At 38.1% G+C, this 24,188-nt stretch overlaps 1 protein-coding gene across 1 annotated transcript in view; it reads left to right on the top strand.

The window, feature by feature from the left end:
* opn7b (opsin 7, group member b) overlaps positions 1 to 21,017 on the top strand; it is a 70,678-nt gene extending 49,661 nt beyond the window's left edge. The window contains exons 2-6 of the mRNA XM_074680682.1: positions 2,599 to 2,686; positions 2,776 to 2,938; positions 5,005 to 5,132; positions 12,506 to 12,840; positions 12,931 to 21,017. Coding sequence (XP_074536783.1) covers positions 2,599 to 2,686; positions 2,776 to 2,938; positions 5,005 to 5,132; positions 12,506 to 12,840; positions 12,931 to 13,422 — 1,206 coding nt within the window. The 3' untranslated portion in view covers positions 13,423 to 21,017. The remainder of the gene's footprint in view (positions 1 to 2,598; positions 2,687 to 2,775; positions 2,939 to 5,004; positions 5,133 to 12,505; positions 12,841 to 12,930) is intronic.
* Positions 21,018 to 24,188: the final 3,171 nt, after the last annotated feature.

Here is a 24,188-nt window from a genome sequence, read left to right as displayed (position 1 = left end):
GCCAACAGGAAATGCAAACTTTCATAGTTGTAGATGAAAGTGAATGCCCACTGTACAAAGAGAGTTATGTCAAATGTTATTTCCTACATTATTGTAGGACTAGCTGAACAGACTAGCTACTACAGGGACTTACTTGGGTCTGTTTATCATTTGTAAGAATTTCAACCGGCATACAAATGGTGCACTACCAACAATTCATTTTCTCCAACATTTTTCAAATTTTATTATGTTTTTGTCTTTGAAATGGTTGCACAGAAACTCCCCCAGGCAGTCAATGAAATAATATTTTCATTTTATTTGTAGATACATAAATTACCCATCAGAGCTACTTACAGGCAGGAAACAAGAAGACGAATAAAAGGAGGACAACAAGCAAAGACCTAAAAATAGCACAGTTTATCTCGGCAAATGTCAGCTTGGTCAACAAGTTTCATAAACTTGCAAAAAATCATTTACAGGAAGACAAGAGCAGCAGTTTTGCATAATGATTTAGTTGTTTACTGGAAATATATTAGAATGCTTCATGGAAATTAAGCATCCTTTAATGACAAGAAAGCACAGACAAATCATCGGTGTAAATAATAAATGTAGAAAGTACGGGTGCTTTGATATTATTTGTATGCATGCCATGAAGTTAATTTCTTTTATTGTAGTAAGTGCATTTTTGATTCTTGTGTGTGTTTTATTATTGGCTCCACTGGTAGCTGAGCTTTTAGCTAATCGAGATCCTTTTTAAATCACTTTATTTGATGATTGATTTGGGAATCCATTTTGCTTTTACGTCTAATTCCTTTTAATACAATCTGTTCCAGTTTGTGAGTGAGGTTTGTTTGTTTCTGTTTTTTGTCTTTGTTATTGGAACCATAAAGCATTTTATCTCAGATGAAAAAAAAACATTTTGCTGCACCACATTTATTGTCCAGACATTGCAGCATCTGGCCATGGAAGGGAGTCAGATCAGCAAAAGCTTTATATATTATATCACAATATCTTTGTAAAACTAGGGAGATGCAACAGATTTATGAGACTTTCAACATTGGACTGCAGACATGTGCTTTTCATTGCATTGTCTTGCCCCACCTTTGGCCTCTATTTCAGAGGTGTATCCAGAAGGGAGGACCATGGGCAGCCAACACTGAAGATGGTTTGGCAACCCTCATTACCCTTTTAAAACCCTTCACTATGATTTGCTGTCGTGTCAGAGATTAGACTTAAAATAGGTAAATATGACTGTTCTCATGTTACTGACTACTTCAAAACCCTACTGCAATGGATGAAAGTGGTATGATAAAACTCATAACCATCAACTCAAATAAACATGTGTTTGTAAAACAGATGGATGTTTCGAGCATGTACACTGGGAGCTACTCAATGGTTAATTGAACAATCACTGCCCCTCATGCTGAGTGCCTTTGCTCTCTGTGTTTAGTGCTCGTACACTGATGTTTTAACCGGCAGATTTCAGAAAGGCTACAGTCACTGTGTGCCAGTTGTACAGCAAGGCTCTCATGAAAATGAATGAAGAAATATATTTCAAAAGGAGGGAAATAGTCACGTAAGCAATTATTATGAATTAACAACCAGTTGAAAGTCATGACTCATCCCCAGCCTGGACACACATGTGCATAGACCAACATGCAGCAGCATTCCCAAACACCGCACTGCAGCGTTGCTGACACGCTGTGCTTTATGCACTTAGGCCATTTAAAATGTTACTGGAAAGTCCACACAGGATATTATAAAATAATTTCCTCACCTCTGGTTCTCTTTGAAGTTAATCTCTTGAGTTTATGGTAATGGGGATTTATCCACAAGAAGCCCCACTCTTAACCCCGGGCAGTTTCACTTGTCTCTCCCCTTTTGTTGGCTCTTTCTAATCTGTAAGTAGAAGCAAAGTCATTGAGTAAATAGAAAGGCTATGAATACATTTTCATGTTATCTGCATCCATAAATTCACCTAAAAGGGTTGCATCAGCAACTTGCCATAGCCACATTGAAAGCTGTGTTTGCAGCAAGTCACACTGATTGATGACATTCAAGGCTGATTCTGACATGAGGGGAAGTACATAAGATTTTGAGCACCAGTGCAAAATGAAGCCATGAATTGGTTGAATACTTCAAAAACAGGGGCAGGTGAAGAGATGGGAAATTCTATCCTATTTTGTGTCTCCACATTACAGAAAAGAGAGATAACAGTGACAGAGGGAAAGCTGTGTCGTAAAACATTGTCTCTTTCTTTTATTAGAAGTCTGGGTTGTGTTCTAAAAAAGAGTAAACTTTGTTTTTTTATCAGTTTCTGATGATGGTTGTATGAACAGGTGGCATGGTTGTGTGTGTTTTCTTCTAAACATAGATTGAAATGAAATCCCTACTGTCTTCTTCTTTAAAAGGAACAGGATTTAACTTAATTTGTTTTTTTTTGTTTTTTTTTGTTTTTTTGTTTGTTTTTTTTGGAGGGGGGGTCTTGTTTTTTTTGGTGCATGTGCGTGTCTTTTTTTTGTTTACAAATAAATTATAAGACAGGAAAAGAAGAAAAAAAAAAAACATTTGTTCTAATGCTGTTCTCAGACTCCTCTTCCTCTGTTTGTCTTTTTTTAGATGGGAAATGCCTCTGAAACATTTCTGCTTGTGTCCAGAATATCAAAAGATAATGACATCCTTATGGGAACCCTCTACACAGTTTTTGGTAAGTGATGCGTCATTCTCCTCCAGTTTATGTGAGTTCACATTAAAAAGTAAAAAACTGACTCTTTTGTGAATGTTGTAACTTTCCAGGTGTGCTATCTGTGTTGGGGAATGGGATCCTGCTGTTTGTGGCCTACAGGAAGAAATCCTCCCTGAAGCCTGCTGAGTTCTTTGTGGTCAACCTGGCCATCAGTGACCTGGGCATGACTATCAGCCTATTCCCACTGGCTATCCCCTCGGCGTACACTCACATGTGAGTTACTATTTGTAATCCTATAATGCCATTTAGACTTAATGATACACAATAAAAGCAGATAATGTCTTTCCACCAAAAAATTCAAATGTGGGGAGTTTTTGGAGGTCATGGGAACTTGTTTGACATTGTAACCCATGGAGATGTATAACTTATGGAAAACAAGTACATACAGAGCCAACATTCAACAGTCCAAGAGGATGACAGATTCTGATTTGATAAATGTTTTCTTCATCAATGCTTTTTTAAATCGAATTTACAAGATGTCGCTGGATTTCTCTTTCATTTGCTGCTGAGATGTTACAGAAATTTAGACTTTTTCTATCAATGACAGTCAGCCAGAGTCATTAAAAAAGCCTTTTAAAAATCCAAAACAGCATTGAAGAACAGTTTAATGAAGCTATGAGGAGTATTTGTTTTAATTGGACTGCCTCTCCACCCTCTGGCCCAGAGTCTTACTTACACTGTTGTAATGACTTTGAGCGAGGTGTGTGTTTGTTTTGGAAATAAAAGGAGATCAGATGGCAATACATTTTCTTTGTTCAAGACAACTTTTTACCAGATACAATGCGCCGAGGTAAGGTATTTATCAGTACAGTTACGTAGCGCTACAGTTTGGTTAGCTATGTTCTGCCAGTCATCTACCAAGCAGGGCTAACGTAACTTCACTCTTCATTTTATCGATAAACTCTAAAGTTTGATTAGACTACTGCAGAATAACTGCTGCATGTGGGTTGGAATGGACATTATCACAGTTTGGCCCCTGTTTTTGCCTTTAGCTTGCGTCTTAGCCTTTAGCTTGCGCATTGTCACACTCCCATTTAGCTTTCTCCTGTTTTTCTGTCATTTTTCTGTTAGGCCTGTCCTGCTTCAGTTAGGCTCCTGTGTCCACCATCACAACAGAATTAATCTCAGAAGTTGTTTTCAGCAGAGGAAAAATACAGATCACTCTTCTCACTTCCAAACTTTGTCGGCAGGTGGATTACAATCAGGCTTATAATTAGAAGGGGGACTTTTGCAAGATCACTTAGAAACTCCTCACAGCCCCTATGAGTGCTACAAACATTCTTGTTGCCTTTCTCTGGACACATAGCGCAATAAAGCCAAATGGGGCTATAGATAGAAGTGGAAATTCTTCATGAGATCACTATTAAACCCTCTTTCCATGCTTTGAATATTTTATACACAGATAGATGCATCAATTAGTGGGGTAGCCCAGAGGTAAGCCCCGTAGGCCTCATAAAGCTTGTGCACCTCTTTAGAGAAGGTTATCTGCTGGAATATTCACAGGTGGGTCGGAAAAATTGCCATGACCTTCTCTTTTCAAGCATCAATGTAATTTTTGACATTTTTGGAAAGGCATTGCTCAGTAATAAATGATGCAAATTAAAGGTGACAGCAAAGGATTCTGGGTTCTGCGGTACAAGATGACAATGCAGCAGCCCTGATATCTTTTTATGGGGCTTTCTGTGATTTGAAGAAGGGTTGTTGAACACAGAGAAAGCACAATGACGAGAAATTCTGTAGTTTTGGTTGCAAGTTTATGTTCATAAATGGAAAGTATTTCACTAAGTTTCCCAAACCACACATTTTGGATGCCAGAACCAAACCAACCATTGGAAATACTTTAAATCTGATAACCTGATGACCAAAAAAAGAAGCTGAATTTGCTCAGCATTCTAAAAAAAGTTAACCAGTTCCCACTAGAAGAGCAATATATTGCATTTGTAAAGAAATCATGTCAGGAATGTGTTTCAAACTGGTTCAGGAAATGTGTTCTCCTTTAAAGTAGATTTCTCTGCTGCTCTGTTCCTCTGAGCACGTGCAGCTGAACACTGCCATGAGTGTGGTGAATGGGTCAAAATGCTCATTGTAACTGTAATTGACCCAGGGGTGGACCATCCAATGTATTACCTGTTTCATCTACTTGGTGTGAATTGTGTAATACACCAGGGGGATCCTGCATGGAAATCCTGGCTTAGAACCAGAATGTCCTTCAGGTCGAATGAGCTCTTCTCTGCTTTTCTCTTCTCTGCTCTGCTCTCTCTTTCTCTCCCTTCATTTAGGTGGATGTTTAATAAAACCACTTGTACTGTCTATGCCTTCTGTGGGGTTCTGTTCGGCCTGTGCAGTTTGACCAACCTGACAGTGCTTTCAAGCGTCTGTTGGCTAAAAGTCTGCTGTCCAAATTACGGTAAGATTTTTGTGCTTTAATCCTTTCTCTGTCACTACAGCATTTCAATCAGGGTGACTGCTACGTATCCTTATAGAAATTTTGATGATCAAAAGAAGAGAGTTACCTGTTTTGATCAACCCTGCTGACTCCTGGGGCACATAAGCAAACAACATTTTTATGTTCACTGAGGCCTGAAAGTCAACAACCTTTTTAGGAAAAATGATCATGCTGCCAAGAAACATGAACCATGTTTTAACCTCAATGAAAAAATCTGAAAATAAGTGTGATAAAAAGACCTTTAAATGAACTCTCTTCCGTTTTAATGTACTCCCTGACAGGGCTTTTCATTTAAAAACATACAAACCACCCATTTATTGGCACTGCATTAACCATGTGGCTGCATGTGTGAGCTACATCCCCTCAGTCAGTGTTAAGTGATGAATTTTCAGATAGGGTTTTATTTAGAAGACATGGCACCAGACTATATTGTGAATCGCCCATCAGTTTAACAGGGACATAATAAATTTCTCTTCTTTTGTTCAGGTCAGGGACCTTTGGAGGTTTGGGTAGGGACCAACTGCATCAGCAAATTTATCCGTCTTCAATTTGATAGGTCACTAACAAAATTACGTAATAACAAGGTTGCATGGAATGTAATGAAATAATATCAAATATTGATGCACAAAAAGCTTAAACTTTAATAATGTCCATGATCACAAGTTTAATTCACCAACTCTTGTTACTGAGCAAGCTATTGTTTGGATAGTCAGTTTCAAATATAAGTGCCATATAACTACAGATAACTACATAACTTCCAGGCTTTACATCCTACAAAATGTTGTTTTTAACAAAGAAAAGTAGTGTAAAAAAAGAGATCTACTGTCCATTTATTTGCTTCCATATTAAATGCATGCCTGAGCAGGATGTGAGGTCAGTGGTAAGTTTCAGGAAGGCAGTGAAATTGTTTAACAGGCTAAGAGCTCAACTCTGGCTATTTTTGTGTTTCTAGGTTGGCAAGTTGGTATGTCAACCAACTTGACTTAAAGGTCCGTTGGTTTGCTGCCATTGTGGCACCCTACATCATTGGGCTTTAGAAAGTCTTTTGTGAAGCAGTGGATGACGTCCCAGACAGAACGTCCGTGTTTACAGCCTGAGATTAACATCAAGGTCACTCAGTAAGCTGAGCTGTTTCCAATGCTGTTTTAATTTCATCTGAACACAATGATCTGCAAGGGAGATGGCTTTGTTTGAATTTCCATAGGGGGAGGGAACAGGAAACTAATTAACCTCAAAGATTAGTTAGTTGCATTTGCTAATTGGTTGCAGTAAATAGACTTGGCTGTGGTATTGTCAAAAAACATGGGAACACAAAACTCATCAGAGGTCAAGTCAAACGTGCTCACTGTATTCATGCAATATATAAGCTATATAAAGGTGCTATCACAGAATTAATGACACACCTTATCCATAGTACAACAGTCAGTAGAAGAATACAAAATAAATAAAATATTTACGTAAGCACTCTAGTTAGAAAACCATAGAACGATAAAGATTGTGAGAGGTATATACACCAGCTATAAATTAACATTCCTACTGGTTTTAAGAGAGAAATTAAATGCAACATTAACTTAACTTAACTAAGACGTGTCAACTGAAAGTAATAAATGTGGAAATAGCAGCTAAGGTTGAAAGGTGATGTGTTTTTTTTGTTTGTTTTTGTTTTTTAAAACAATAATCGTAGTAATAATAATAATAAAAGCGAGGCAAAGCAGTCCGTTGGTGTATTAAACTTAAATATAATGAAATTCAGCATGTACAGTGGCGTGAGGTATGTGCAGAGCAGATTATGAATATGAATGAAGGGGTGGATCACCGTATAATGAAGATGACAGTGCTCTACACACAAGAGGGGAGTTGTTGTAAAGGGTTATTGCCTGCAGTAAGAAAAACCTCCTGTATCTGTCTTTGTGACACTGGAGCCAGATCAGCCTGCTTGAGAAGGCACTTCTCTGTTTGTCCAGTTATACAAACCACCAAAAAAACTATAACGTTAACACATCGGCTTGTTGAATGTTAACATCTTTCACTCTCATTGGTATTACTGAGAAGTGTCTAAGCGGCTCACTGCTAATGAGCAGGATTAATCTTTTTGACACTGAAGCCATTGAGGATTTATTTACAGGACTGCCTCACTCCTAATCTTCAGGCAGCACAGACAGTTGATTCAGAGTTCAAATAGTTTTTTTTTAAACAAACTGGCACAAAACTAATGCTCAGACTTTAATTTTCATGCGTTAGCTTAACAGTCCTACAGATTACTGAAAACTTGATCATTTCACAAAGAATCACTGAGCTGTAATACTAAAGTCATAACTGATTCAAGCAATATTCATAAACAGTGCATATATTTTGGAGTCAAATTATAATTTAATTCCAATACTCTTTTATCATCAAGGCCCTGCTCATTTTTCATCCCTGTGTGGCAGCACAGCTGGATGTTAAAGAAGTGATGGTCCATTCTAGGATACCATATTCCGGAGTGCAGAAAGCAGGAATTACCACATTTATATGCCTCACACATTCACTCTTCCTCACACACAAACACTGCAGGGGTGCTCAGAGTGACTCATACTGTGTCTATAGGATTTATAAGCTGGACATATGTGGTTAAAAAAAAAAAAAAAAAAGATGTACAAACTAAGTGTAATTGCTGTCAAAGAATACTAAAAGGAGAAATTTGAGCACAGCTTGAACCAGCAGCATAAAGTAAAGTAAAGTGTAAGAAATACGATGTTAGCAATCTGGAGGAGTTTTCACACACAGGTTGTATTGATTATGTGCAATTCTCGAGGTAATACAGGCATCATTTGTCTACTTCCATTACTGCTGCATTTAAGCAGCATATAATTGAAGTCAAAGCTTTGTTTTAAAGGATTTCCTGCAGTCCCTTTTCCAGAGAAACATGTTTAAACTATAATGCAGTGCGATAAACTACACTGACTAAAGAAACATATCTGAAATCCCATTAAACAGAAATAATTACATTTTTATGAGAGTTCCCTGTAAAGTTAACAATCCAGTGGCTTATAAATTGGCATTTACACTTAGGTGGGCAGCCTCCCTGTCTAACAGGGATACTTTAAATACATAAGACCAGACACAGGATCAAGGGCTGGGCAGGTAGGGAGGTCAAATGTGACCTGGCATAGAGTCTGCAGAAAATTTTGTTACTTATTAGTAAAAAAAATTCAAACTGGGCTCCTCTTCCTTTGCTCAGTGCCAGTGGCAGCACACACCTACAGCTTCCAACCTTGAGTATGTGGCCACATTCATTAGCCTAGCAACCACCTGCAGTATCACGTTTTTATGTGGGAGAGCCTTAAGAGCTGACACACACCTTCCCAGTAGAAAGCCAACTTGCGTCACTCTTCGTCCCAAGCTGCCTCCTAAGTGCCAGAAAGTGAGTGAAAGTCCAGCCAAATTTCACCCTTGTTTAGGACAAAGCTGTATCTGTTGTAGCTGGCGTTTTGTTCACTTTGGTTAGCTTCTTCCACTCTCTTTGTACGCAAAGTCACTTGCATTTTGGGCAGGCTGTGGCATGATGCGACCATGCCTACTCTCCGCCTAGAAACATCTAGATACAACCAAAACATTAACATACAGGCAGAGGAGAGGGTTCGAGGCAGACACAGACACTGAGACGCATGTATAAAGGCACAGAAGTGACGGAAGTTGGCATTTTATTAAAAAAAAAAATCCTGCAGACTCTACCTTTAAGATAAAAGAAAGTAGTGTTGCACATAACAGCACGTTGGCAAGGCAGTGAAGTTAGCACAGTTTGATGCAGAATCCCCTATATATATATATATATTCTGTTAACACCAAAAGAAGATTAGTCTCAAGGCTAAATGCTAAAGTACCTTCTACCAGTCTGAGGAGGAGCAGCAAAAGTAAAAAAAAGCTTGGTTTGATTTGGAATCCGTCCTCTGATCAGGCGACCAGGAGGAAAGCTGTAGCTTAGGATTATGTGCTGAATCCTAACAGGAAAACACTAATATACAGCAGGTAATAACTGATGAAACAGCAAGGTTTTCCTGTTGTTTCTGATTAAACCTTTGGTCATAGAGGTTCTGGGGTTGATGGACTATGGAGAAACTAATACACAGTATGTGCCAAAAGTGAACACGTGGATTTATAAAGACAACAGTATCTTTATGGGGTGCTTTGTAAAAACAGTAGAAAAGAAACAAGTCTTGTAGAACCTGTGTTTACCAAAGGACACAAATAAAAGAGGATAGGGTTACTGGGGGCAGCAGACGGTAAAAACCGAGATAACATTCAAGTGCTGCTGACACAAGGTTCAGTTTTCATGAGAGGAGTTATTTTGCAGAGGTTATCACATTAAATTTCAGCAAAGCTACTGTATCAGTTTGCAAAAGACAATAAACTCTACTATAATTGAACAGGATATGTATGAACTTTGTGAGAAAGGACTTTTTCCTACACTGCCGTGAAATAGCTAAGAGAAACTGACAATGTAAAAGAGGTATTATTCATGGCAGTTCTACTGAAGAAACTGAGGTTTGGTTGATTTTTTTGCCATAGAACCAGTGAAATATAAACTTTTCTATAAAGATTCATTATGTACAGTGCTTCTTTTTTCATCATTTTGTTCTCATTTTCTTCATCATTTTTCATTATAGTTTCACCACAGAAGGAGTGTCTCTGCTGGGTATTGGGATTCCTAATAAACCCCTGATGACATATAAATTTACACTGGATATTGCTGTAACAATGGCATGTGGATGTGGTGCTTCCCATTTGCTTGACTCTACAATCACTGGTGGCTGCTGATGAGCCTGTAAAAATCCAGATAGAAGTTCATCAAAGAAAAGGCTGAGTTGGATGAGGTTGGACACGTCCTCGATGAGAGAACTGATAGCAAAAGGAGCAGAGGGCATGAAAGTTGAAGTAAATGAAGAAGAGAGCTGGGGGATTTGCAGTTGGGTCAAAGAGGGCTGACTTACAGCGAACTGACAACAGAATCAATGGAGGGTATCTGTCATGATGCCAAATGCTATTGGCTGTAAAAATGAACGTCTTTCAGGCACCAATGACTTAAGCTTGATATCAACCACAGGCAAAGCCCACATCACTCACAAACAAAAGTTCTTCAATAGAAATACAAATAAGAAGTGTGTTTTTTACTTTGCCACCAAACAAATCTTCCTAAAATACTGGAATGTGCATTATTTTCTCTTTTACCTCAAAAACAAATAGAACCAGGCCTTTACTTGTATAAGACTTGTATTAGAGGTAAAAATTTCCTCAATGACTTGTAAACTTCTCATTTGGTCACCTTTAAGTTAAATTTGTCTTCTCTCTGCTTCTGTTCCCCACCTGAGAGTGTACAATTTTGTACCTAAGCCAACTACAACTGTTACTGTTTCAAAATAAAAGCCCCTAGACATTCATGTATTAAACAAATATTTTTTTCTTATAAAACACAAAGAATCAAAGTAAAGGTTTGCTCACTTCCTGTGCAATGTAGCATGTACAGTTTCGTGTCTATATGCAAATAATGTTATTTAACTTAAGGTTAGATTATATATATATATATATATATATATATATATATATATATATATATATATATATATATATATATATTTATATATATATATATATATATATATATATATATATATATATATATATATATATATATATAATTTTTTCATAAATTTGCAAAATAAATAAATAAATAACCTAGTCATTATGGGTTGCTGTGTGTAGAATTTTGAGGGGAAAAAAATGGTTTTATTTCATTTTGGAATTAAGCTGTAACATAACAAAACCTGGAAAGTTTGATCACTGTATGGATGCCTCACCTAAGAAGAAAAACTATCCATCCGTAGTAAACTAGACCCCTTTCCCCACGATGCACAGTGCAGCAAGTGCCACAGAGCTTAATCAACTTGCACCCCACCCCCACCCCTACCCTTCAGCTTGAAATGTAAGACAAGCTGACATCCAGCTGAAGAGGCCGTGTGGTATCAGAGATAAGGCTCCCTGTGTTCCCCTCCACAGTGAGTCTGCACTGAAGAAGCTCACGTCTAAATCAATTACAGTCAGTTAGTGGGGAAAGGCTGTCTCAGATTTAACCATAGATCCTCTTTTCTACACTCTGACACAAGTGATGACAACAGCGCTTTGATGAACAGAGCATGTTATACAAGAACGGTTGTGTGGGAATTTTACTCCTGATTCAAGCTGAATATACAAAATAAAACAGAAATTAGTGTATGGTATCTTTAAACTTCTGGCTACTATAATTTGTATCAATTCATAAATTAGGGTTAGGGTTGGATAATGTTTTTTGTGCAGAGAATAAATTGAAGGGGGATAAAATTAAGGAGATAATATGGATTCTACCAGACTTACGCCAATAATAGCCAACTGCTTTATTAGGATTAATAAATAAAAACAAGTTTTAAAGGTTGAAAAATTGTTTTATAGGGAAGGGGAAAAAACATGTTCCTTTTATCCAGCTTATAACCTATCAGCAGACTATGTATTGTACACTTCGAGGGAATTTACTCTATAAAAAAGATCAGTGCAATTCATTTATATTGAATCTTAACTGTTTTAAAATGCAAATATTGTACAATTTTTAGATCACTGCATGTCATCACTGAAACTTTTGGAAGTTTCTGAATAAGACATTCAACTAAGTCTCGATAAAAATTAAAAGTGGCAAAACAAACATGTTTGAAATGATCTGGAGGTTAACTTGAAATTTTATTCATCAATCTAAAATAACAGGAAAGAAACAGAGAGGACTTTGAATTTGCCTGACTCCACATTTGAGATAAAGGTATCTAAAGCCTAACTATTTGCACAAACAGATGAAATATGTATGCAAGAAGCATCTCATATGGACAAATTGCGGTGACCCCGTTTGTATGCACAGTGCATAGACAATGAGGGCTACAGAGATATGGTTGCGCAACTCTGTGTAACTTTTCACAAACACACTGAGGCCTCTGGGTACACATACTGCCCAGAAAACGCTTTGTGTCCAGTTCCATGTCAACAAGCTAGATTCACGTGCACATTCCTGGGAGTCATATGAGCTCTTATTTAAACAAGCCACAATCACAGATCACAGTGAAATGCATGTATTCACTGCTACACAGGTTGATATAAATAAACGTAACAGCCTGTAAATGGCTGTTTATTCTGTCTTATAAATCCATCGTGGAAAAAAGAAAAACCCAATTTCCTTCTCCCCGTTTCTCCTTCTCAACAGCTGTTAATTCCATTATCAGTAACTACACTGAATATGCTTAAATGACATATTGTTGCCTTCTGTCTCTCCCCTTCCTCAGGTAACAAGTTCTCATACTGCCACGCCTGCCTGCTGGTTGCTGGCGTTTGGTGCTACGCCGGTGTGTTTGCTGTGGGCCCCCTGACTGGCTGGGGAGAGTATGGGGCAGAGCCTTATGGGACAGCGTGCTGCATTAATTGGGATGCGCCCAGCCAAAGTTCTGCAGCTATGAGCTACATAATATGCCTCTTCTTCTTTTGCTACATTGTGCCCTGTACTGTCATCTTCCTTTCCTACACGTTTATCCTGATGACCGTCCGAGGCTCCCGACAGGCTGTGCAGCAGCACATGTCCCCGCAGAACAAGATCACCAATGCACACGCGCTTATCATCAAAGTAAGTGTAAAGACTGAAGATAGAAGTTCCATAAAAAGTGAATAGAAATGTGATTACATGACATATGTTCTCTGTTTTGTTTTTGTTTAGCTTTCAGTGGCAGTTTGTATTGGTTTCCTGACAGCATGGAGCCCATATGCGATCGTGTCCATGTGGGCAGCTTTTGGAAACCCGACAACTGTACCACCCATGGCTTTCGCTTTGGCAGCTATTTTCGCAAAGTCCTCCACCCTTTACAACCCTATAGTCTATCTGGTCTTTAAACCCAACTTCCGCAAGTCCTTGTGCCGAGACGTGGCCCTGTGCAGGAGGTCACTGTGTGGATGTCTGTGTCTGGGCAGCTCCACACAGAAAGGAACGTGCATGCAAGCACATCACAAAGAAGACTGTAACTCTACAAAGCTGTCAAATGGGCTTCCAGAGAATCACAGGACCTGCAGACACTGTCCTTGCCCTGAAACAGCTGGACACAACTTTGTAGACTACAGTCCTCAGCAGACTGCCAGAATACTCAAAGGATCTGTTCATAGTGAGGTGGCTGTGAGTCAGCTCTCCAATGAGATGCAGAGTGACTTCCTCTAAAGACACAAACACAGCCAGGAGGTGAAAAAAGAAGAGTGATATGAGAGGAAGACAGCAAGCATGAAAGATGAACGACACTAACAGCAAATTTGGAAGGGAGGAAGTAAAGGAAGGATTAAGATTAATGGAAAAAGAAGCTGTTTCAAAGTTAAAGGTCCAAGTTTGGAAACAGGGATCTTGTCTCATGCCTCAAATATGTGTTACTGCCAAAAAAAGAGAGACCCCAATGTGGGAAGTTAATACGGGAAGATAAGCAAGCAAAACATGCAACCATGGATGTGTTCATTTGAGTATCATCAGGTTAAATTAACCTGCGTCAACAATCTAATCACTTTGACTGATCAGGATTCACAGAATGTCAGTGCACATCAATTCAAGCTGGATTTAGAGGGAGGAGCTGAAATAAGACTTTTTCCTGAAACTATCTTTGATGTATTTATTACAAGTGCTGTATTTAATGATGTATTTGATTTGATTAGTATTTATTAATGCATGCCTCAAACTGAAGGACCACAGGGTTGCTTGTGTTATCTTGAAGAAAAATATGTCTTCTCATTGCTGAAAAAGCATTCATTTCTGAAGCCTCAATTATTATGACCACAGCGTCAGCCTTGACATTTATCTACATTAAAGAAACCTACAAGGAGATGAGAATGATAAAAAAAAGAAAAGAAACACTGGGAGGATTTTTTTTTTCTCAGTGACAAATTCAAAATGAGCATATACGTCCTTTTCTCTACTCACAGGGGAGGTTGCATTGATTCCTCTGCAAAGACAAGTTGTCAAACCAGCGGCGTCCAGCACAGAGGGCTTGACTGAATATAAAAGCAAACGAATTTGGGAAACGACTCAGGAAAAAAAAAAGCTTTTAAAAGTCTAACATTTTGTAAATTAAATTGCTTTTATGACATGAAATCCAGATAAACAAAAGGAGAAAACAACATAGCAGACAAAGGAGTATGTTATATTTATAATAACCATATTCAAGTGCACTCCAAGGGGAACATTTGTTTTAGGAGACAAGTTTGTGTTTTTATACTTATCTTTGGACTGAACTTCAAATCTTAAATTTTCATTAAAAAAAATAGAGCTGGCTCTGATAAACATGATGGAATATGATAGTTATAAGAAGTAGAGATGTACCTATGTATGGGTCAAACATTGTGCTTTCTGATGCTAGCCCTGTTGACAAATATCAGCCTGCTCACAAATACTGTTACATCCACCAGTGTCAGCAGCCAATGCTTATCTGTATCTCAATATTCTTTTTCTCACAACGATTTGAAGTGAAACTTGCAGGTTAAATTTGTACAGAATTAATAGATAACTGTCTGAAGAGAGCTGCTGAGAAAGCTAACAGCTTTAGTTTATACAATTTACACAATATAGGGGTGCACATTTAGAGGAAATAATGTTTTTATTCTGTTACACTACAAAAAACTCTTTTTTGTTTTTTGTTTGTTTTCTAAGTGTCATACTACCAAACACTGAAGACACATGCTATTAAAATCTCCCTTCAATCAATGTGTAGAAGGTTAAAAATATAGGCAGACTTTTCAGTCCAGACATTTGTAAAGCAAAGTATTACGAGAAGCTCACATCAGATCCTTGTCCGATCCGTCCCTGTTCGTTTCAGTTTGACTCTGCAGTCATATGACCAGGGATTCCCTGCACTTCCTAGCCCAATGATGTTGTCTTTGTTAGTGACTAAAAACCTCAAACCTGTTGACTTCAGGCCTCATTATGTCCGTCTGCTGTTGAGGTATGGCGAAATTTGACATTTGATTCAAGGGTTACATTTAAAAGTCAATTGGGTGTTTAAATGATGTTTCGGTGCCTGACTTTCTGTCCCACTTGATCTGGGCTGTGTAAACTGATGTATCATTTCTCCAGCATCTGGTAAAAACATAGGTCTTGGATTGGAGCCCGGCAGATCTGAAACATAACATAGTGCGGCCAGTGTGAGTTAACACATTGACATGAATTGAAACCTATCACATCCAGTGCTGTGATGGAGAGTGACTGGACAGGGATCTGGTGTGATTTGGCCATTAGGACACTGTCATCAGCATCTGTTTGTCCGTTTCTCTCAACACTTCAGTTTCATGTGCTTTAAAAGGAACATAAACATACATAAAAAATAATGGAGATTCAGATGCACACAGGAAGAGCTGCGTGCTGCACCACATAGAGGATAATTACGCACTGAAACAACTGAGTAAACTGTAGCTTTGTTCCTGAGCATTATAATTTCTCTGCAGTTCAAATATTTCTCAGATATAAAAATTAAAGTACAGATTTGGGTCTCTGATCACAGTGCAAAGAAAAAAAACAGACAAAATGATCTTGGATGTACAAAACAGTTTAAAATGTCTGTTTTTTTCCCTTATTATGAATAAACAATCTATGACATGAATACACTTAGATATGGCTGGCTAATGCTAGTCACTAACTGCAACTGCAACTGCAACTTCTGCATCATTTTCCAGAGGGTCTCATTGCTCCTGAACTTTAGTGCCTCTCCTATGACCATTGCTTATTCTAACCCTGTACTGTCCCTCTTTTTTTATCAGGCTTGTAGTTAATACCTTGTGGTCCATCACCTACAGATCCTAAACGTTTTCCTTATTGACAAAATTGGCTTTCAGATCAAAATTTTGCAAAACCAGCAGAGCTCCCTTTTGCGTTGTTGTATCCAGTTGTCCGGTTGAAGCGATCAGATAGATGATGTGATTTTGTCATTTTGGGCAGACATAAAAGAAGATGTTGGCAGTATAGAATTGATATCAGTGTCAGTATCAGTCCTAGTTTTTACAATTGGTCCATCTCTAGAAAAATTGTTAAACGTCATGGTTTATTTGCACAAAGCTGATCAACTACTACAGAGACATAGATTATCTAAAAGAAGACTGAGCAGTGTGAAAATGATGAATTCACATCAGTTTTTGTTTTGCAACCAAAGTACAGGCAGAGAGCCAGACTAGAAAGAAAACAGATGCTGAAAAGAGCATAAAACCAAGGATCATAATTTCAGACAGGTTGAATCAAGCAAAGAGTCTGATTTTCTTCATTGTTGTGCCCATAACACTGTTTAATTGTGAAAACTGTGCACAGCTTCTTCAGATACTGTGTCAAGCTGCCAGAAAGCATGTCTGTGGCAGATGCTTACAAAGAACAGCTCTGATAATTAAATTTTCCGTCTATTTCTCTTCAAAATATGTTTTGTTAGTTTTTGTTTAGAACTGGTATGCGGCCAAACTTGCATCCTTCATCAGACTTCTTTTTTTGTTTAATTCCCAGACTCAATCAATTTACGTTAGTCAGTCTATTATTATTACTGACAGGAATGAAGATAAGACCCAAAACTGTAATAAGCTGGAGTAATCCTTTAGAAAGGTCAGAAAAGCTGAAGTGAAAGCCTGTGCATGTGTGTGTATGAAAGTGAGAGAGGGGATAATCCTGTGGTTTATTTATACTGTATGTGTGTGTGTACTTTTCGAATGTGCCTCTATGAGCAGAAACACATGTATGCAGCTGGGAGGAGGAACTAACAGTGCACCAGCAAATTCTTTGATTCTAACGCACAAAATAATCATGATGAAAAAGAGAACAAAAATGGTAATACTGAAATCACTCCTCAAGTCAAGACGGTAAAAGAGGAACAATAACTTTGATCTCTTTGCACCAGAGCCACTCGACTTTAGTGCTCTTCTTGTCTTGGATTAAACCGATGATGTGTTGCTCAATTAAGAGGATTTATTGAACAGTAGACATAAGGCTTTGCTCCAGCACCTGCCAACACCTCTCCAATAAAATACACCCAGCGAGCACGGTTGAGCTTAATCGCACTGTTTGTCTAACAAGCAGTTTTGGACATCTCCCCTGGCAGCATGGGGCATCAAATGAAAGTACAGAAAGACCTGCAGGAGAGAGATTAATTAGATCTGCTGCAGCGCATGTCCTGGTTCACTTGCAGGGCTCTCATACCTTTTCATGATTTCTTTCTTTAAATGGGCGAGAGTACAGATTTGCAGCTCTGAGCATTTCTCACAGAGTACCTGAGAATGAAAGCAGTTCACTTGGTCATGAAATAATGTACTGTTTTTTTATGCATAACAAGCATGCTAGCACATGTGACACAGCAGCATCACTCCTCAAAATACCATTCAGGAAAAAAGCAGTGTTAGCTTTTTAGAGAAACTGATACTAAACCTCTGCAGCCACCTGAACTAATAGGCCTCTGGGGTTTTCTACAAAACAGTTGCCCCTGGGTAAGACCATGATTAGTCCAGGGCTTACATCTCTGTCAGGTGAGAGCTTAGGTCATGTTTAAATTGACTTGGGGACATGATTGAAAAGCCCTTAAACTTCCCTGTGTTAAGAACTGAAGAGTCTGAGAAGCCACCAAACACGTGAATTCATTACCACTGAACTGAATTAATTCACCAAACCAGACTCAGTGGAATGTATTTCACAACTCAACTGTCAGACAATACCAGTTTTCCACATTTCTGTAAATGCTTTCATGGCTGATACAGATGCAAATTAAATTGTCATCATCTATAAATCCTGTTAATGGCAGTATAAGTGGGGGTGTAGTCAGATCATTGTTGTTACTCTAATGCTTGAATTCTTTTCATATTCTGCTCATATTGAAATGGTACTCACTAGTGGCTGATACTAAAGCCGAGGTATGGGAATCTCTCTCAGGAGTCTCAACATTTAACAGTTAGGTTAAAGCATGGCTCAGTCTTCAAATTTATTGATTTGTATGTTAGTATGAAAATGTCACCTCATCCCTGCATTGGACATAAATCACAAGGAATCACAAGGACATACATCAGTTTGATAGTTACCGAGTAAATGCATAAAGGCTTTTGGCTAATTAAAAAAATGTTTAATCAAGTCAGAAATAAACACTGTTGAAAATACAGACAGTGTCACCTGACTCTTACCTGGATTTTCAGGAGATTCGTTTTCTGATGTATGTCCTGACAACACTGACCGAGAGCTGTGTTGTTTCAGTGTGAATCTCTAACCTGAGGCTAAGTGTGAGGAGAGGGGAAAGTAGCCTGAGGCTCTGTGAAGTCTGAGTAGATTCAACCCTGAGGCTGTCACAGACAGTCAATATTGTTTTATCAGTGTATTAGAGAAAATCTCATCATTTTCAAAACTACAGACTGGCGTTTGAAGCTGTGCAGATGTGCAGGTTAGCAGCTTATTACTGGTTATTGCTCTTTTGACCTATAGGATGAAAAAAGGGGTTACGCACGGTACAATATAAAACAAGCAGCAAATCATGTTTTGCACACCCTGTTGCCACAACTTTTGACACTAAGGCAGTTACCATGGCTGCTTGTAGTTCAAGTTGTTTTTTGTGATATGCAACTTAGAGATACTTCAGCTCTGCTGCCATTTCCTGGATTGCAAAGAAGCAGAAAAATTTCTTGCTTAGAATTCTCCCTATCAGGGATGGTCTTGTCTCAGCTTTTCAGGCTGCTCTTACATCTGTGTATCATTAATTCCCACCTCTCAGGACAAGATCAAGACAATAAAAGACAGCAACAAAAAAAAATAAGATTTTTTTTTTTTTTTTTTTAAGTTTTGTCCCAATTTAGAATGTTGACAAATCTGACATTTTTGCCACAGTGTCAACAGGCAAAGGTGGCGTATCAGTTTGATATGATGTATGGTTAGTTTGTTTCTGGGATGCGGTTATTATGTACCACTGTTATTAAGTTTAAGCAATCAGTATCCATTGTAAAACACATCATTTTTATTGTGCAACTGTTTCCTACCATTAATATACTACTATTTGTAAAAGACGCTGCTGGTTTCATGTAGGCTCTTTATGAGATTTAGGAAAAATATGATGAAAAAAAAACGGAGTTTTTTGTTTTTTAATGCATGAAAATTGTTCTGTGTGTCATGCTTGAACCAAAGGTCACCTTTAATCACAAAATGATGTTTAAGACACCTCCTCTTCCAATATGCAGTTTACCTTCAAATAACAGACATATCAAAGACATGACTGGCTGTCTGTCCTAGACAGACTTTTTTCAGCCAATAGTCTCGTGGGAAAAGAAGGAAGTACAAATCAGGACACATAACTGAAAATTACTGTGAAAATCTGATTCTGGTGTCTGTTTTTCTAATCTGTTCTCTACCTGGATGTGTATTTTCCGTCTTTGACTTTGCTGCTTTTGTGATCTCCTTGTGTCTCTGTGTATATACATGTTTTAGAGTCAGGGATATCATGTAGACGTTTGTTTGCATGTATGTATATATCATGTATCTGTACAGATGCCAAATTTAATTAATTTTTGTTATAAATTTAACCCTAAAAGTGTTGGTAAGAGATGCAGGGACCTCCTGTAGTGTCTTAAAATTGGGGCGATGTGTGTTGTTGTTTTTTGTTTTTGTTTTTTTTGTTGTTCTTTTTTTTATAAATTTCAGCCTCCGGCTGGTGGTTTTGAAAGTGTTCCCATAAATGTTTCTTGTAAAGTTTCAGTGCCAAACAGTCTGCAGGTCTGTGGATTCCCTTACTGCAGCTGGAATCCATTTTCCTTGAACTCCTTTGATATCTAGAAGAGGATAAGCTTGGCTGAACTTGTATCCTACTAATTACACGGCCATGGTATAGTGGCTATAATATTTAAGTTTTACAAATAAAGTTCCATTTCCCATCTTGGCATTGTTAGGCTCCACAGTCTAAATGAGGGAAATGGAATCTACTCCGATGTTATAACTCGTACAGCTTCTATGAAGGTGATTATTTCTACCTCCAAATCAACAATGGAATGTATTTGTGGCTTTTGTGTCTGAATTTTGAACATGAAATATGCAGTATTAAACATAGAAATCTTAGTAGCAGGTGAACCTGGGGTTATTAGGTCATTTGGATGAGTAATCCAAAGCAAGTGAGTTTATATACCAAGAAGCTATGTTCTGCTGGACGTGTGCATAGGGGAGATCAAGGTGTTTGTAGTCATCATTTTCCTTTGCTGAATCAGCATGGATTTTAAACTCTCCCCATATATTTATGGTTTAACAGGCTTACTACTTGTCAAGAGGACGCCTGTAAACATGACAAAGACTTACCCATCTCACATATAAGACTGACTCAGCAGAAATCCCATAGGGAGTGGTTATGTTGGTTTATGATGCAACTCCTGAGTTGCTCCAAGCCCATGGAGCAAAGCGTTAATGGTATGATAAATCTTTAGTATACTACTCTCTTGGTGTTTGTTATAAATAAATTAAATGTGAAGAAAAGGATGCAAAGAGATTTTTTTGTCAGTACCTGGAGTGTCTTTGTGTTTAGTCCTTTGCCTTTTCTCGTGCACACCAAACACTGTCTGCAGGAGATTTGCAGTTTTACTCTACTGTACACGACCAGCATCTAAGGAACATAAATCTTTTACAGCCCCCAGGTTCTCAGTCACAACCACAGCTGAATGTGATTTGTTGTACATAAGTGTATATACATAAATACATATGTATGTTAATATGTGTAAAAACAAAAAAGAAAGAAAGAAAGAAAAAAAGAGGTCTGTCAATGTATTTCTGACTATTTTAAATATCATTATGACATATTGTTGGAGTTATTGTCAACTGTTGTCTGTGAAGGTTTAAGTGCATTGTGAAACTGTTTACATCCTTTCATTTTCTTTTTTGTTTGTTTTTATTTTTGTGACAAAAATATAAAGGATTGTATGAAACATGTTAAGTACATACATTCAAGGGCAGATAATTTGTTCTGGGGTTAAGTGGAATGATGAATAAATATATTTCAGGATTCCAGGAAAGAGAAAGACAGTGTTCTGGTCAGTTTCTTCAGTGGTCACTGTTAGTGACAGTGTGGAATGGTGAAGTTTTGCTTTCTGCTAAAACCTTGAAGAGCCAGATTACAGCTAAGGAAAATTAATTTAAAAGGTATGCTGTGGGATTTGCTAAGGACAAGTTATTCATCAAGAATTCTGGATTAAGAATCACAACCTAAAAATGATGCTAAATTTAAGAGAAAGCTAAGGCACGAGAGTTAGACACAAGGGGTTAGTGGATGTAACTATTGTGTGACTTGACACATTACAGCAGAAGAGACTACCACTGAGCAATCCGCAGACTTTGAATGTACCATGACTCACTGTGACTGAACCTGCTGATGCAGAGGGCAGGTGTTCTGGTTCCAAATGGTTTTTACTTGATTTGAGCCACTCAAAAGAGGTAGGAGATAACTACCCTGACTGGCTAATCGCATGCCTTGCAGTCCTAGTGTGTTATCTCTGTTAACCGCAGTAGCCCTGACATGAGGTCACATTTTTGATGAGGTACACATGCCACAGCACAACCTATGACTGCCCACACATTTTAACAAAAACTGCAGCATCCAGCCTGTCAAAGCAATCCATACCAGCAATGAACATGGGGACATTTGATGTGTTTTCTTAAGACAAAGGATACATGAAAATATGAATGAAAATCATCAAGTTTCTTTTCTTCAGCACTTGGTAAAAAAAATGTTGTTGGCTCTGTAAATGATGGTTATGTTGCAGATCATAAAGGGAAAGCTGAAGCATTCTGAAGTGGATTTGAGGGAGGGAGTACTTAACAGTGAGTGTATTGAATACAGTAGTAACAGTCAGCAGTTTCCTCCTTTGAAGAGACTGGTTGGCGTTCCCGCTAATTCAAGCTCATTAATTAGGTCATTAGAAAGCACACTACAGCTTCTTAAAAAAGTCCTTCATATGAAAACAGAAACATTTAAGTCAAAGTACATAACACAGTTTCCAAAAGGTTCATCCCTCTTCTCTTGGAGCTGTTTTACAAACTTAGGTATTCTCGTCCAGAGCTCTGACTAGAGCGATATCCAAATCCTGTTTTTCAGGCCCTGTGACTCAGAGTTTGGCACTGACTGCATTTGATCTTTGAGAGAGGAGAGCTTAAAATTGTTCATAGATGAAGAATGTTTTTTTTTTGTTAATTTTTTGCGCATCAAGCCAAAAAATGATGACTAGTGCTGACATGTCTGTTCACCTACATGTGCCTTCATTAGCTGACTTGATTACAACCAGCTTTTTGCTAGAAAGCTCCTCCTCCAAAGGTTTCACAGCTGTCCAAAAGAGCAATGCAAAACATGTTTTTGATTTGGAGGGCATTAGCAACCTCCCATTAGTATTTTGTGACCCCTCAGGGTGGTCCTGACCCTGACTTTGGGAACCACTGGTTTGGTTTTCAATAAATAGCAGATTGATTGCATTTACTGTGAGCTGCCTAAACGCCTGCAATTATCCCACCAGAAACAAGTTGTTTTGTATGCATTCAAAAGTTCCCACACATTCTGCTGGGGTTGAAATGGGGAAAAGTCTGAGTGAGACATCTGACCTTTTCATTCATCCACAGGTTACAGGGACTCAACTCAGACCTGGACAGTGTTGCCACAGTTACTTGAAATAGAGTAATCTGATTACTGATTACTCCTTTAAGAAGTAACTTAGTTATTTTACTGACTACTTGATTTTAATAGTAACTAAGTTAGATTACAAGTTACTTTATTTGTTACTTCAGCAGCAGCCGACAACGCCTGCAGCTGTATAATTTGGTAAAATTGTGCAATGCAATTAAAATTAATAATATTAGTCTACATGTTTTGTTTTAAAGTATCAAGGAGACATTGGTAGTTGTAAAACATGTACTTTAAAATTAAAACCTAAAATATTCATTTTATACATTCTGAAATTTAAAATACAACTAAAGAAAGCCTTTACAGTACTATTTTTGGTACACTACAGCAGTGGTTCTCAAACTTTTTTTCAGCGACGTACCCCTATGATGTATTTTTTTCCGCCAAGTACCCCTCTAACAAGCACAAATTTGTTTTGGTTGGGAAAAAAAAAGTAAAACAGCGCTGTACTATTAGTGTCTATTGGATAAAGTACAAAGTTTAAGAACTTAATCTTATTTGGATTCAAACATTAATTGAATAAATTGTGTTCAAAGGAATTTTTTTTGGTTGAAATTTTTTTTGAATATACAGTTTTGAATCTTGCGTACCCCCTGGAGTGCCCTCGCGTACCCCCAGGGGTACACATACCCCCATTTGAGAACCACTGCACTACGGCATTGTTAAGTTAAATTTTAGATTTAAATATTTTTCTTTTGGAATGCTTTGTTTTGGTCTAGTTTGGTTTTTATCAGTTTCATATTTGGTTAAATCTGAAGCCTATCAATCCTGTATTTTAATACAATAAGCAAAAATAAATGTTGCTGAAGTGTGGGCTCATATAATCCTCAGTACCCTGCCTGGGGCACCCCAGTTTAAAAAGTCTTGGCACCCTTGCTTGCCACCGGGTGCTTTGTTGTAGCCTAGATTATGTTGCTCTGCTCCTCAACAGATGGATTTGGGCTAAACAAAGCGTTCAGCTAATAGAATAGAGGGAATGACAGTGACCGACGGGTCTCACGTTTCCCCCAGGAAAAAGTCAAACAACCTCTCGAGCGTTTGTTGCGCAGTGGGCTGATCTCTCACTGAATGATTTCTAAATGTTTCAGTAAAAAAATCTTAAGTAAACAGCCAGCACAGAGTGAAAAACGAATCTTCATATTATCATCTGTAGCTGACACAAACTCAAAACAGAGACTGTATTTCCAGCTAGAAAACATGCATCTCTCTCCTACCTCCTCTGTTGTTAACGTTTGTGTCGCTGGCTGTTATTACACGAGTTGTCCTCATGCTGAAAACGTGATGAATACTCGACTCCTGTCAC

This window comes from Halichoeres trimaculatus, unplaced genomic scaffold (assembly GCF_033239565.1).
Source record: "Halichoeres trimaculatus isolate MK-OKI-2021-1 unplaced genomic scaffold, fHalTri1.1 fHalTri1_scaffold_11, whole genome shotgun sequence".
NCBI classification, from domain to species: domain Eukaryota; kingdom Metazoa; phylum Chordata; class Actinopteri; order Labriformes; family Labridae; genus Halichoeres; species Halichoeres trimaculatus.
Note: the sequence above shows the minus strand (reverse complement) of the source record. Positions and strands in the feature narration are given on the sequence as shown.